This window comes from Eurytemora carolleeae, unplaced genomic scaffold (assembly GCF_000591075.1).
Source record: "Eurytemora carolleeae unplaced genomic scaffold, Eaff_2.0 scaffold23, whole genome shotgun sequence".
NCBI classification, from domain to species: Eukaryota; Metazoa; Arthropoda; class Copepoda; order Calanoida; family Temoridae; genus Eurytemora; species Eurytemora carolleeae.
This window is the reverse complement of record NW_019396045.1, coordinates 246,996-260,436: the sequence shown is the minus strand read 5'-3', so window position 1 is coordinate 260,436 and position 13,441 is coordinate 246,996. Positions and strand designations below refer to the sequence as shown.

Here is a 13,441-nt window from a genome sequence, read left to right as displayed (position 1 = left end):
CCTTATTTTCTTCAGATAAAATGTTAGGAATATTTCGTTGCACAAGTAAACAGCTCATTTTAAATACTTCAATATATTCACAGGTAAACTTTGAAAGCCAGGTTAAATTTAAGTTATAATAAATAGATTAGAAATGTATGATTTTTGGTTCCCCTTTTTTTAATAATTTCAACTTTTAACTGTTACTTTTTAGTTCGCCATTTTTTATCGTACTTCAGTAAAAAACTCGTGCTTTTTTCTACATAAGGAATTTTAATAAATCGCTATGTCGACACTTCTTAAGTCAATTTTGACCGTCCTTAACCCACTTGGGGTCATGCGAGACTGTAAGTTACCACAAAAAGTTTGTCCGTTAGGTCGTTTTATTCTATACAAGGTACAAAAATACATGTGTTATCTGTCCTTTTATAAAAGCATTTAATTTTTTAACTTTTACCTATAAGGAAATTATATTGATGGGTTACATATCTACTTGCGTATGAAAATAAAATTTAGGTACAATAGGATGATTTGATTTAATTAAAATTCATTTGATTTAGCATGTCTGATTTTTCAAAATCTCTATTTTGGCACAGCGGTTTGGAAGTTGCGCTTGAAAAGATATCCTAACTGATCAAGTGGGTCCAGTGCGTCAACGAAACCAGTTAGCGTGATCCATATACAGGGAGCCAGTGCTTACTGTTTACAAAAGAAAATATTTTTAAATCGTATTACTAAGGTGGAATGTTGGATGTGCATTATGGTGACCCATTTTTTAGGAAAATATAGAAATATTGCACCACAAATACCTAACAGTTTAATATTGTTTTTTATGATGTCAGTTATCATAGGAATTTTTTTATCTAGGTCAATGACTAGTGATCGTACAAGTCCCGTGCAGATCGCTAAAAACCTCCAAATCGTTTTTTTGGTCTAAATCTATCAATTTTTGTAATTTTTAAAGATTTCAGTGGATTTAATCTTTTTATACAATTACGAAGAAAATGATATATGACCTGAGAAATTCAAGAAATATTTTTGTTGAGCTATGTAGATTTTTTTGCGATCTGCACGGGCCTTGCACGACCACTTCCCATTGACCGAGAGAAAAATCCTGTGAAAACTGACATCATACAGAACAGTATTAGACTGTTAGGTTTCTTTGGGAAATCAGACTGCAAAATGGGTCACCCTAATGTGCATCAGACTTGGGTTGCTATACAGTATACATAAATTTTTTATATATTTTTTTAAATTAACAAAAAAAAATTTCCAAAGCTGAATATGTTAATGTAAATTAACACGTTTCACTTTTTATCCTTTCCTATTATAACGCTTGGTAACTAACCACTACTATCCTAGGATGACATTTTAGATATTTTCTTGCCTGGTTCATTGGATCCATAATTTACCAGATTCTTAATTCAAAATAGAACTGGGATTTATATGTATAGCAGTAACCCATCCACAGGCTGAGGATGAAGAAATCTTCTATGGCCAACAACGAAAGTAGAACATATTTATCTAAAATAAAAATAATGTACTAACAGGAATTGGGGATTGTCATCAATCATAAGCCAATGTTATTGAAAATATTGATCAAGGCAGTCTTGTCCTTAATTTTAGTCCAGTATTTGAAGACTGTGTGATCTGCTGTAGGATAATTTTATTCAAACCCAGGTGCCTGTTAGAGGAGCTAAAGCTAAAGCAGCGAAGGGAAAAGGAGGAAAATCCGCTAAACCGGTTCTAGAAGTAGAAACTGATGCTAAAAAGGTAAACATCTCAATCAGCAAATCAAGAATATTACCCACGTACATTTATTTTGAAACACTTGTTGGTCATAGAGTGACTGTTTGAAAAATTAAAGTGACCCTCCATTAGAGATAGAAAAGGGATATTCCCGATTCACAACGTTACCCTTTAAACCATCGTTTGTGCAAAAACGAGAAGGTTATTTCGTTTTTCTGTTTAAAAATTGATAATTTGTAATTGTGGTTTCTCTACAAAAGTAACTGTCAGTTTAATGCGGTAGAGAGAATTGTTGAAATATGCAGGATACCTTTTTTGTTGTTGCCTAGTTAACGGTATAAAGGGTTCTGTTAATGATTCCTGCATGCTGTAAATAGGGCATTGTCATCTTTGCAAGGAGGGTTCACTTGAAATTACACTTACAGTCCCTTTCAGATAAAGAAAGAATTTGCATTATCTTATTTATGTGAACAAATAGAACATAATTGTTTAACTATTAGAATATATTTATTTGGATTCTATAAATTTTGTAAGAATGTATTTCTGAAAACTTATTTTGTTTAGTTAGTAAGTCAAGTTTGTGGATTAAACTACGCCCTTGAGGGTCCTTTATCTGAACCTGTGTTGATTAAACCAGATTCAGAATACCCAGATTGGCTTTTCAAACTGGATATTAAGAGACCTAAACCTACACTAGACGAGTTGGTGAGAAACTTTCCCTTTCTAATATTTTACAGTTCAGAGCCTTCAGTTAGAATTTTGTTAATTGAACTACTGTACAGTGTACACTTTATCGTTCAAGCACGGTTCATGCTCACTTTAATTATAGCAGGGTTCCCTAGCTAGTATTTTATTAAGTACCTGTAATGCTAGGAAAATTGTTAAGTTTTGGATTTTATTTGTAACTCTAGAGTTCTCGTAAAATTTGTATTATATTTTGAAAATTGGCCTATATAAGATTATAAAGCAATGCGAACCAAAATTTTGTTATTAATATATTAAAATATTCAAAGAAAACACTCGGGAAAATCATAAAAATTAAATATAATTAGAACAAATCTATTGAAAATTCTGTTGTTTTTTCCCCGTCAAAATTGTTCAAATATTTTTGTTTTTAGGATCCTAATACACGGGAATACTGGGAAGAAGTTCAGAAGTTGATGGATTATAAAAGAATCCGATTATTGAAACTCAAACTTAAATAAATATTAGAACTAGTCTTAAACAATATTTCAGAAACAATGGCGGAAAATGGCGGAAAAGAAGTGAAGGAAGGAAAGGAGGGAAAAGATAAATCTAAGAAAGCTCTAGATTTAGATTTGACCAACTCTACCCGGGATGTTTGGCTGGTCAAGGTTCCCAAGTATATTAGTGACAGGTTAAAAACTTAATTTAGGCGATGCAGTTTCTCAAAAAATCTACTTTTTCTTCTCTTGAAATATACATTTTTTTGATATGAAAGAAATTTTTGATCTTTTTTGAAGGTGCAATTAAACAGTTTTGGTAAGAAAGTCAATATTTTAAATTTTCCTCCAATCTTCGAAAATTTCTCTTCCGGGGCCGAGATACAACCATAGATATTTTATAAAAAAAAATTTAACCCGGACATGAATAGTTATGTTTTATTTTCAAGCACTATCAAAATATATAGTATTATTCAAAAGGATTGTGATGAAAAGACATTTTTTGACTTGTATTATGTATATTTGCAAAAAAAAAACTTTAATATTTGTTACGCTTAATTTTTTTTTCGTCTAAATACATTTTGTACAAGATAACCAGAAAACATAGGAATGGAATAGGAAGACGACATTAGAGAAAGTGCAATATATGTTGTTACAAAGCAGATAACTTTACTAGTAACTTTTTAGATAAATTTTCATGTGAAATGGGTCTGTTTACACTACACAATTGCTGTGTATCATGTTCATTGGACTATTTAAGTGTCTTAAAGTCAACTTCCTATTCCAGAGTTATTTGGTTATCACTGTAACATCTTGATGAATTCTAGATTTTCCAAAGCTGGTCCTAATGCCGATGTTGGAAAACTGCGCATCCGACGTGTACCGGGCATGCGGGCAGACGTTACATTTACGCTCTCAGACGCTATCTGCGCACCTATAGTAGGAATCTCAGAGGAGGTGAACATTTATTCCATGTATCTATATATGTATAGTGTATACTTTCTCTTATTCTTATACACTGATTCAGCACTTTTTGATGTTATAAGATGCGACAATTTAAACTCAAATTGATTCTTTAACTTTAGACATTTTAGAATCAATTTGGATGAACTGTACCTTGTTGAATTTGGTTTAATTTTTAAATATATTATACTTATTAAAAATGATAAATTATGAATTTAGGAATCCCTGGATTTAGTTCGAAACTCGTGTACAAGTCAAGCTGTACCAAAAGAACATAAGTTTAAGGTGATAACTTTTGATTTAATTTGAATTGCGAAGATGTATATGATACAAAAGTATGGTTTGTTTTTTCCTAATATCATCTCCGAGAATACAAAATGAATGAAATGATTTTTTTCGGATCCATTTAAAACTGTAAATTATTTTATGAATATTATGTCCTATCTCCTAGTTACTCATGAATATTTATTCAGATCTCCAGTATAGCAAACCAGACCATGGGGGTCTTCAGTCATATTCCAGGAGATAAAGATGCCGTTCCTCCGGTAGCAGATAAGTAAGTATTCCTACAATAGCAGATAAGTAAGTATTCCTTCAGTTGCAGATAAGTAAGTATCCCTACATTAGCAGATAAATAAGCATTCACTTTAGCAGATAAGTAAATATTCATCCTATAGCATACAATTAAGTATTCCTATAGTAGCAGATAAGTAAGTATTCCTCCAGTGGCAGATATGCACTCCTCCCTTTAGCCTACTTCAGTGGCAGATAATTAAGTATTCCTCCTGTAGCATGCAATTAAGTATTCCTCTGGCAGCAGATAAGTAAGTATTCCTCCAATGGCAGATAAGTAAGTATTCCTCCAGTTGCAGATAAGTAAGTATTCCTCCAATGGCAGATAAGTAAATATTCCACCAGTAGCAGATAAGCAAGTATTCCTCCATAGTGGCAGAAAAGTAAATATTCCTCCGCAAAATCCTTTTGTGATCCTTTTGTAGCAGATAAGAAAAAAATATATACAATTATTTATAAATAAGTATTCCTTCTTTATCAGCTAAGTAAGAACTCTTTCTTTATAAGAGTTTTAACACAGTATAATGGTTGATTCCTTATCTAGGATACAGATTGAGGGTAAGGTTGTACAGAGAGCAGAGTGTGGTCCAATTCAAAATAAATCCTACATGAACATCAAGAGAGAAGCAATCATTAAAGCTGGAGAACCGGTAATCTTTTCTTTCTTAATTAATTTAGTTAATGAATGATAGGTTGTAAATAAATCTTACTTACACGTAAATGCTTTATTGATTGAGTATTTAGTAAATGTTTATTGATTGAGTAAATGATTGAGGAAAAGATTTAATGATTGAGTAAATGATTTATTGATTGAGTAAATGATTTGTTGATAAAGTAAATGGTTTATTGATTGAGTAAATGATATTTAGTAAATGCTTTATTGATTGAGTGAAAGATTTATTGATTGAGGAAATGATTTATTGATTGAGTAAATGATTTATTGATTTAGTAAATGCTTTATTGATTGAGTAAATTATTTATTGAATTAGTAAATGCTTTATTGATTGAGTAAATGATTTATTGATTGAGTAAATGATTTATTGATTTAGTAAATGATTTATTGACTGAGTAAATGATTTATTGATTGAGTAAATGATGTATTGATTGTGTAAATGATTTACTGGTTTAGTAAATGGTTTATTAATTTATTTAATAAACTTACAAGTAAATGCTTTATTGATTGAGTATTTAGTAAATGTTTATTGATTGAGTAAATGATTGAGGAAAAGATTTATTGATTTAGTAAATGATTTATTGATTTAGTAAATGACTTATTGATTGAGTAAATGTTTTATTGATTCAGTAAATAGTTAATTTATTGAGTAAATCCTTAATTGATTGAGTAAATGATTTATTGATTGCGTAAATGGTTTATTCATCTATTTAATGATTTATTGATTAAACGGTTAAGTGATTGATTTATTCATTGGTTGATTGATAAATTGATTGATTGAATGATTGATTGATTGATTGATTGATTGATTGATTGATTGATTGATTGAATGATTGATTGATTGATTGATTGATTGATTGATTGATTGATTGATTGATACCTTTGTTTAGAGAAGGAAAGTGATGAAACTAGAGAAACATGTACAGAACTTCCGTCCAGTAGCAAACCATATCGCAAACATACAGTACGACAAACAGAAGAAGGTCACTCTCGTTTTTTAGCAAACTATACAGTAAGATCCATACAACTGTGGAATAGGAAGACGACTCAAGATATGCTTTTAGATAGTAAGAACAAGGAAGCGTAAAAAAGAGACATAAACCATTTGCCTGACAACTTTAATGTCGTCTTTCAATTCCAAGTTTATGGTTCTCACTGTATCATAATCAAAACAAATATTTTAAAATTTGACGTCAATGTTTTCCATCTTTCTTTTTTCTTTCTTATATTTTATCATAATTTATTATTTTTATTATTTTCTGTTGTCTAGTTGGAGGGTAAGAAGATGAGAGATGACAAGGAGAAGGTGATGGAGATCCTCTTCGCTCTGTTTGAGAAGCATCAGTATTATAATATAAAGGTAGTTTGATTAATATACTATGTCACTGANCCCCCCCATGAAATGTCATATACATCAATTTCTGTATTTAGGATTTGGTTGGAGAGACAAGGCAGCCTGTTGCCTATCTAAAACAGATCCTAAACGAAGTGTGTAACTACAACGTGAAACAACCAAACAAGTGAGAAGATCTTCAGAGTTATTTGAAACTAAGAAATAATTTTTAATGCTTGACAAGTTCATAATTTTAAATTTTTTGTATTTTTTCAAAAATTTATATTTTATGGGCTGGAACCAGCTGAACTAAGATGAACGAATTACTGAACAAATTAACGATTTAATGAAGAAATGAAGTAACAAATTTAAAAAATGAATAAGTTAACGGAACTGATGAACAAATGAAGAAACTAATGAACAAATGAACAGACTAATAAACAAATAAATGAATTAATGAACAAATTAATTAACAAATTACCAAACGAATAAACAAACTAATGAAAAAATGAACAAACTAATGAATAAACTAATTAACAAATGAACGAAATTATGAACAAATAAACAAAACTGACGAACAATGAACGAACTAATAAACAAATGTTTGAAAAAACCAATTAGAAAACCACCGAACAGAAGTCCGTAGGAATATGTTTTTTTTAGAAACATGTGGGAGCTGAAGCCTGAGTTCCGTCACTACAAGGAGGAGAAGGAGGTGAAGAAGAAAGATGAGTTGGATGATAGCGACAGTGATTAAATACAGGACCATGCTCGATCCCTACTTACAGATGTTTTAAAGTTAGATCTGTTGGAATTTGTTCATTTTGTTACATTTTAGTAATCACAGCTTTAATCATAATTAAGATAATTTTTTTAATGATGTTTTTTTCTGCAGGATCTCATATTTGGTAAAAAATGAGGGATTAACATTTTTTGTCTTCAGGAAGAGTTAACTGTATCTTTGAATTCCAGCCTGTACATTGTACACTTGTACACTGTACGTACAGTGTACACAATATCTGCATCGCAAATGTACAATGTTGCAGAATTCCGCCACAAGTTCTCAATACATCAGGATCCATTCAGAATAATTGTGATAAACTTCGTTATTTTCAGATAAAATGGCGGCCCACGAGCAGCCGATTAATATATTCAAATCTGCCTTAGGAATTTAATTAAAGCCAGGATTGAGACTACATTGAGACAAAATGTGGACATGTTTTATTCCAACTAAATTTTTCTTCATTTTGCGTTGAAAATTTTAATTCAGTTGTTCCTAAACAGGCTTAGAATTTAAATTTGAACAGAACGTGATGTTTCTACTGGTATTGCTGCAATTCAAGGCCTTATGCAGGTGCTTAGGCAGTCAGGAGCTAAAACTTTGCAGGTAATATGCTTTAATCAAATAGTTTTCTTTCAAGCATAACAGAAACTTTTCGTCGATTTTTTTAATATTATAAATGTCGCGTATTTTTTTCGGAAATTGGCGGGCTATTTAAATATATGTCATCAATTTTTATCGTTAACTTCTAATGATTTAATGATTGAGTAAATGATTTATTGATTGAGTAAATGATTTATTGATTGAGTAAATGATTTATTGATTGCGTAAATGGTTTATTCATCTATTTAATGATTTATTGATTAAACGGTTAAGTGATTGATTTATTCATTTCCCTATTTTAATAATTAGATAGCAATGGTTGAAGCAAAATAACTATTTTTTTTAATTCATTTTTTTCAGGAATTGATTGAGCTATTGAAATCTGAAGCTGTTAAATTTAAAGAAGTTGATTGTTCTGTGATTGCTGTTACCTCCGCTTGTGAGCTTTTTCTCAGGTTTTGAATTATTAATTAATTATTTTTTCAAAATTGTTCAAAAATGGCAGTCTTTAAAAACCTAGTCTACATATTAAACTGAAAAAGAATAATTTAACAGAGAACTCTCTCAAAAGAAATAATGATGCAGACCTAACTTGAATTTAGTGTATTGTCCCTTTAAACACTTGTTTTTTAGGTTCATAACCTTAGCGCACACCCAGTTAGAGAGCCAGGATTTTGCCACCTGTCTCACCCTAATGCTGGATAGGGGAACACATTTCCTTGCTAAACTAGGTACTACAACCAACAACCATACTGAGGACAAAACTTTTGAATCCCCGACTAGGTCTAAAGATTCCTTTGGATCACTATTTCTTTCTGGAACTTGGATTACTGTCTTTTTAAAATCCGTAATGTAAGCCTAACTGTCTAACCTGTATAGTGTAAGCTCCCCGGCCCCGCCCCTTCGCAGTATTTTAAGACTTTTTAAGGGCACATAGTCGTTATGGTAAACTTTTGTGTGATGTGGACTTGTTTGTTTCTTACTTAGAATGTCCGGCCCCTTACCCCAAAGCTTTAAGTTGCCTTCGCACTTCTAAAGATGACAATATGGCATATTTTTAGACGTTTCGGGGGAGAAAATATCTCAGGGTTTTCAGCCTTTCCTGCAGGACGGAGACAAGGTTCTTGTTCATGGTAGATCTAGGATAGTTCTCTCAGCTCTAGTTAGAGCAGCTAGGTAAAGATCTAGGATAGTACTCTAAACTCTAGTTAGAGCCGCTAGGTATATATCTAGGATCTAGGATAGTGCTCTCAGCTCTAGTTAGAGCAGCTAGGTAAATATCTAGGATCTAGGATAGTACTCTCAACTCTAGTTGGAGCAACTAGGTATTTTTTAACATTTATTTTTGAAAATTGATTTTAAGAAATTTTATTACAAAATCGTATAAATGATAAATAATAAATAGCAGCTTCTGGTTTTTTGATATCTCTATTTTTCTTAAAGTCTCCAATTTTAATGTTCTTGTTTTGCATCATTGACCAAATAATGGCTGATTTTGAAAAAAAAAGAACATTTTTATTGTTTTGACATCCCTGCAAAGCCAACATGTTACAGGTTTCATCGCTACTCCTTGATGACCTTGCTTTCTCATCTTCTCTGATTCAGCAACTAAATTCAAACACACTCCTGGTATTCTCTATTTTGGGTAAAGTCAAGGGGGGGACTTCTCCCAACTCCAAATCTTTTTATATCTAAAAAGGGGCTCTTTAATGGTGTCTTCTTTCGCTAACGAGGTAAAGGTTGATAGTGTAAAGCTTATCAGAGTTCCCTTCCATTCTTGTGTTCAATATTCTTCTTCTTCTCGTTTCTTGTAATTTTTCGCTGTTGGGTGGTATCTCAGTTAGCTCTTAGTGACGTCGAGTTCTGGAAGTTTGGGTTATAGGACTTGAGGATAGGTGAGGAGTGGGGTATCAAGAGTGCTTGTGGAGCATCTAGGTATATATCTAGGATATGGAACAGTTCTCTCAACTCTAGTTAGAGCAGCTAGGTAATAGGTACATATCTAGGATCTACCAGCTAGATATATATCTAGGATTTAGGCTCTAGTTAAAGCAGCTAGGTATGTATATATATTCAGGATCTAGTAACGAAATTCACCTTGAAGTAAGAAGAAAGAACACAATAGTTATAAAGAGTTTGACTGGAAATAATATTTACCCATTACATGATTATTGATAACTACTTGTTCAGGTCAGGTGTTGAGTTCCAGGTTTATCTGACTAGGAGTTCTGGAGAGAAGTTAAAGAAGAGAATGGATGCTGAGAATATATCCTGTATCTTGGTGGAGGATATGGGGATAGGATATATTATTAACCAGGGACCGGATTTAATGAATTGCAAGAAGTCATTGAACTACATAGAGACGGTTCAACCACATAATTTTAATGCTGGTTCAACTTGAAAATCAGAGCCAAGTTTTGATTCAGCTAAAAGCTTGCTGATTTGATTTGAACTGTTGGTGAATTTGTCTACATTAAGTTTTTAACTGACTTCATATAAGATTGTTTAAAATCTTAAACTTTGATTTGACAGGATTTGAGCTAGTTAGAACCTCTCTCTTATTCATTAAATTCGGTTCCAGATCGACTGTGTACTGCTGGGAGCTGAAGGAGTATGTGAGAGCGGTGGTATTGTAAACCAGCTTGGTTCTCTTCCTGTAGCTATAGTAGCTAACAAGGTTGGTGTAATGAGTTTATTATTGTTTTAACACAAGTTGTAGAAACTAGTTTAATAGTTCATAGCTAGATTCTCTTCCTGTAGTAATTGTTGCTAACAAGGTTGTATTAATGAGTAAATAGAGTTTATTACTGTTGGAATAGAATTTATAGTAGCTAAAAAGGTTATTTTTCATAGTTCATAGTTTGATTCTGTAGCTTTAGTAGAAAACAACGTTGGAATAAAGAGTAAAAAGAGTTTATTACTGTTGGAATAGAATTTATAGTAGCTAAAAAAGGTTATTTTTCATAGTTCATAGTTTGATTCTGTAGCTTTAGTAGAAAACAACGTTGGAATAAAGAGTAAAAAGAGTTTATTACTGTTGGAATAGAATTTATAGTAGCTAAAAAGAATTACTTATAGCTAGATTCTCTTCCGGGGGCTATAGTAGCAAACAGGGTTGGATAGTAAATAGAGTTGACTAATTATTACTTTTATAATAGAAGTCATAGTGTAAAAAATATGTAAGCGTGTTTAAAATGTTTGTTTTTTTAATTCAATATACTTCCTTATTATTCAATACAATAAACCTGTTTATTTTAATACAATAAACCTGTTTATTTCAATACAATAAACCTGTTTCTGTTTTGGTTCAATAAACCTGTTTATTTTTTCAGTACAATAAACCTGATTTTTTCAGTACAATAAACCTGTTATTTATATCAAAGTACATTATTTTAGTTCAGTAAGCCTTTTAATTTTTTTAGTACATAAACCTGTTCATTATTTCAGTACAATAAGCCTGTTTATTTTTCAGTGTAATAAACCGCTTTATTTTTTTCAGTACAATAAACCTTTTTATCAGTTCAGTACAATAATTCTGTCTATTATTTCAGTACAATAAACCTGCCCATTATTTTAGTACAATAAACCTATTTATTGTTTCAGTACAATACACTTGTTTATTATTTCAGTAGAATGAACTTGTTTATTACTTCAATACAACAAACCTATTATTATTTCAGTACAATAAACCTGTTTATTTTTCAAGTACAATAAACTTGTTTATTATTTCAGTACAATTAACCTGTTTATTATATCAGTATAATAAACCTGTTTATTATTTCAGTACAAGGAATTTGTTTTTTATTTCAGTACAATAAACTTGTTTATTATTTCAGTACAATAAACCTGTTTATTATTTAAGTAGAATAAACCTGTTTATTTTTTTAATACAATTAACTTGTTTATTATTTCTGTATAAACCTGTTTTTATTTTAGTACAATGAACTTGTTTATTATTTCTGTATAAACCTTTTCAGTACAGTAAACCTGTTTGTTATTTTAGTACAATAAACCTGTTTATTTTTTCAGTACAATAAACCTGTTTAATATTTCAATACAATAATCTTGTTTATTATTTCTGTATAAACCTGTTTATTATTTCAGTACAATAAACCTGTTTACACCCTGGTGGAAAGTTTCAAGTTTGTGAGACTGTATCCTTTAACCCAGGAGGATATTCCAATAGAGGTAAAAATTCATTCAATTATGTATCAATTTATCGATGTTTTCAGTTATTTATATATAGTCAGTAAAATAAACCAAAAATTTTAATATTTTTTCCAAACATTCATCCTATTTTTCATATGTTAATTTATTCTATTTAATGAATTATCATTTATTCCAGTGATCATTAATTTTTTCAGTTATTCATTATTGATTTTTTTCATTTAGTTATTAATATTCAAGATTTTTTTTTTTAAATTCTAAATCTTATTTATTTCTTATATATGATAACTTCTAAGTATTTAAACAAGTTTTCGAGGTTTCCCTACAATAGTATCACTTACTATGTCTTCCTCGGGTGTATCATTAAATCCTACGAAGAGTTCAATTTTCTATTGGTTCTAACTTTTTTGAGAGCTGGTTTTAACATACGACATTCACAACATGCACAAAAAAAGTTTTATATTTTCGGGATTCAATGATAATTGTTGCATAAAAGAATGTATCATTTACTCTCAGACAAATTTCAATGATAAACCCATGGGCTGCGCCCTCGGGTTTATCATTGAATCCTTCGGGGGTTTAAATTTCCATTGATTCTTATTTGTCTGAGAGTAAATGGCATTCCTTTGTAAATATTTGTAAATATTCCTTTGTGAATATTAAATCGATTAAAAGGGGCGGGATTAAATGAAAATTGTTTCATACCAAAAAACTAGCTTTTTTAAAAAGAATGTTTATTTTAGTATCAGTATCCTGGAGGTAGAAAGGATGATGCAACCTGTTCTCCAAGATTAGATTATACCCCGCCCTCCCTTCTCACCCTGCTCTTCACAGATCTAGGGATACTAACCCCCAGTGCTGTTTCAGATGAACTTATTAACCTGTATTTATAATAAACGATTATAAATCACATCAAAAATGATGTTTATTATTTAAAATGATTTAGGTTGAATCAGGTTCTTGATAGTAATTGGTAATTCTAATAAAAGAAATATTAATGCAGTTCAGTTAAAGATAAAAACAGTTAAAAGACGTCTATTATACCAAATAATAGTATTTTTTAAACTCTAAAAATTAAACCTAAAAAAGTTTTAAAACATTTATTAAATAAAATCAAATTTTTTGTTAACATTAAAAACCGTTATTGAGCAACATTTATAAGACTATTCAACATAATCTGTAAATTACAATTCATACACATAATATACAAGCACTACAATTGTTATTAAGTTGTTAAAAAGTTAAAATCTGAAGATCCCTTAAATAATACTTATTTTACTACATTATTGGGTGAGAAAAATAAGAATTAATCACGGGATATTGATAGATATATAGGTCAGCTATATATAATTATAGAAACTAAAACTATGTTAAGTCATTCTCACATTCATGACACTAACAATTGCTTTTTGTTTAATTTTTTTTACCCTAAGCCC

The 13,441-nt window shown here is 30.6% G+C and overlaps 3 protein-coding genes across 3 annotated transcripts; all 3 read left to right on the top strand.

Annotated features, from left to right (window-relative positions):
• The first annotated feature begins 6 nt into the window (after window positions 1-6).
• LOC111702139 (39S ribosomal protein L54, mitochondrial) lies at window positions 7-2,967 on the top strand. The gene is made up of 4 exons (XM_023473721.1): window positions 7-83; window positions 1,660-1,752; window positions 2,293-2,433; window positions 2,847-2,967. Exons 1-4 carry the CDS (start codon window positions 21-23, stop codon window positions 2,931-2,933), a joined length of 384 nt encoding a protein of 127 aa, XP_023329489.1. The 5' UTR covers window positions 7-20; the 3' UTR covers window positions 2,934-2,967.
• LOC111702085 (general transcription factor IIF subunit 2) lies at window positions 2,945-7,571 on the top strand. Its single transcript, XM_023473656.1, has 10 exons — window positions 2,945-3,106; window positions 3,740-3,869; window positions 4,095-4,160; window positions 4,349-4,431; window positions 4,993-5,098; window positions 6,012-6,104; window positions 6,392-6,481; window positions 6,553-6,641; window positions 7,118-7,217; window positions 7,398-7,571. Exons 1-9 carry the CDS (start codon window positions 2,970-2,972, stop codon window positions 7,209-7,211), a joined length of 888 nt encoding a protein of 295 aa, XP_023329424.1. The 5' UTR covers window positions 2,945-2,969; the 3' UTR covers window positions 7,212-7,217; window positions 7,398-7,571.
• On the top strand, window positions 7,547-12,924 carry LOC111702077 (translation initiation factor eIF-2B subunit alpha). The gene is made up of 9 exons (XM_023473644.1): window positions 7,547-7,621; window positions 7,762-7,841; window positions 8,199-8,293; window positions 8,472-8,569; window positions 8,900-9,014; window positions 10,029-10,155; window positions 10,420-10,515; window positions 11,943-12,026; window positions 12,749-12,924. The coding sequence occupies exons 1-9, from the start codon at window positions 7,576-7,578 to the stop codon at window positions 12,896-12,898; spliced, it is 891 nt and encodes a 296-aa protein (XP_023329412.1). The 5' UTR covers window positions 7,547-7,575; the 3' UTR covers window positions 12,899-12,924.
• The last annotated feature ends 517 nt before the right edge of the window (window positions 12,925-13,441 follow it).

What these genes read in the sequence shown, in the direction of transcription:
- LOC111702077 (XM_023473644.1), top strand. Translation starts at nt 7,576, where the DNA reads ATGGCGGCCCACGAGCAGCCGATTAATATATTCAAATCTGCCTTAG. An exon ending in GCTTGTGAGCTTTTTCTCAG is followed by an intron (nt 8,294 to 8,471) that starts GTTTTGAATTAT and finishes CTTGTTTTTTAG; the next exon opens with GTTCATAACCTTAGCGCACA. An exon ending in ACATTTCCTTGCTAAACTAG is followed by an intron (nt 8,570 to 8,899) that starts GTACTACAACCA and finishes GCATATTTTTAG; the next exon opens with ACGTTTCGGGGGAGAAAATA.
- LOC111702085 (XM_023473656.1), top strand. Translation starts at nt 2,970, where the DNA reads ATGGCGGAAAATGGCGGAAAAGAAGTGAAGGAAGGAAAGGAGGGAAAA. An exon ending in CCCAAGTATATTAGTGACAG is followed by an intron (nt 3,107 to 3,739) that starts GTTAAAAACTTA and finishes GATGAATTCTAG; the next exon opens with ATTTTCCAAAGCTGGTCCTA. An exon ending in CAAAAGAACATAAGTTTAAG is followed by an intron (nt 4,161 to 4,348) that starts GTGATAACTTTT and finishes ATATTTATTCAG; the next exon opens with ATCTCCAGTATAGCAAACCA.
- LOC111702139 (XM_023473721.1), top strand. Translation starts at nt 21, where the DNA reads ATGTTAGGAATATTTCGTTGCACAAGTAAACAGCTCATTTTAAATACT. An exon ending in TAGAAACTGATGCTAAAAAG is followed by an intron (nt 1,753 to 2,292) that starts GTAAACATCTCA and finishes TATTTTGTTTAG; the next exon opens with TTAGTAAGTCAAGTTTGTGG. An exon ending in AACCTACACTAGACGAGTTG is followed by an intron (nt 2,434 to 2,846) that starts GTGAGAAACTTT and finishes TTTTGTTTTTAG; the next exon opens with GATCCTAATACACGGGAATA.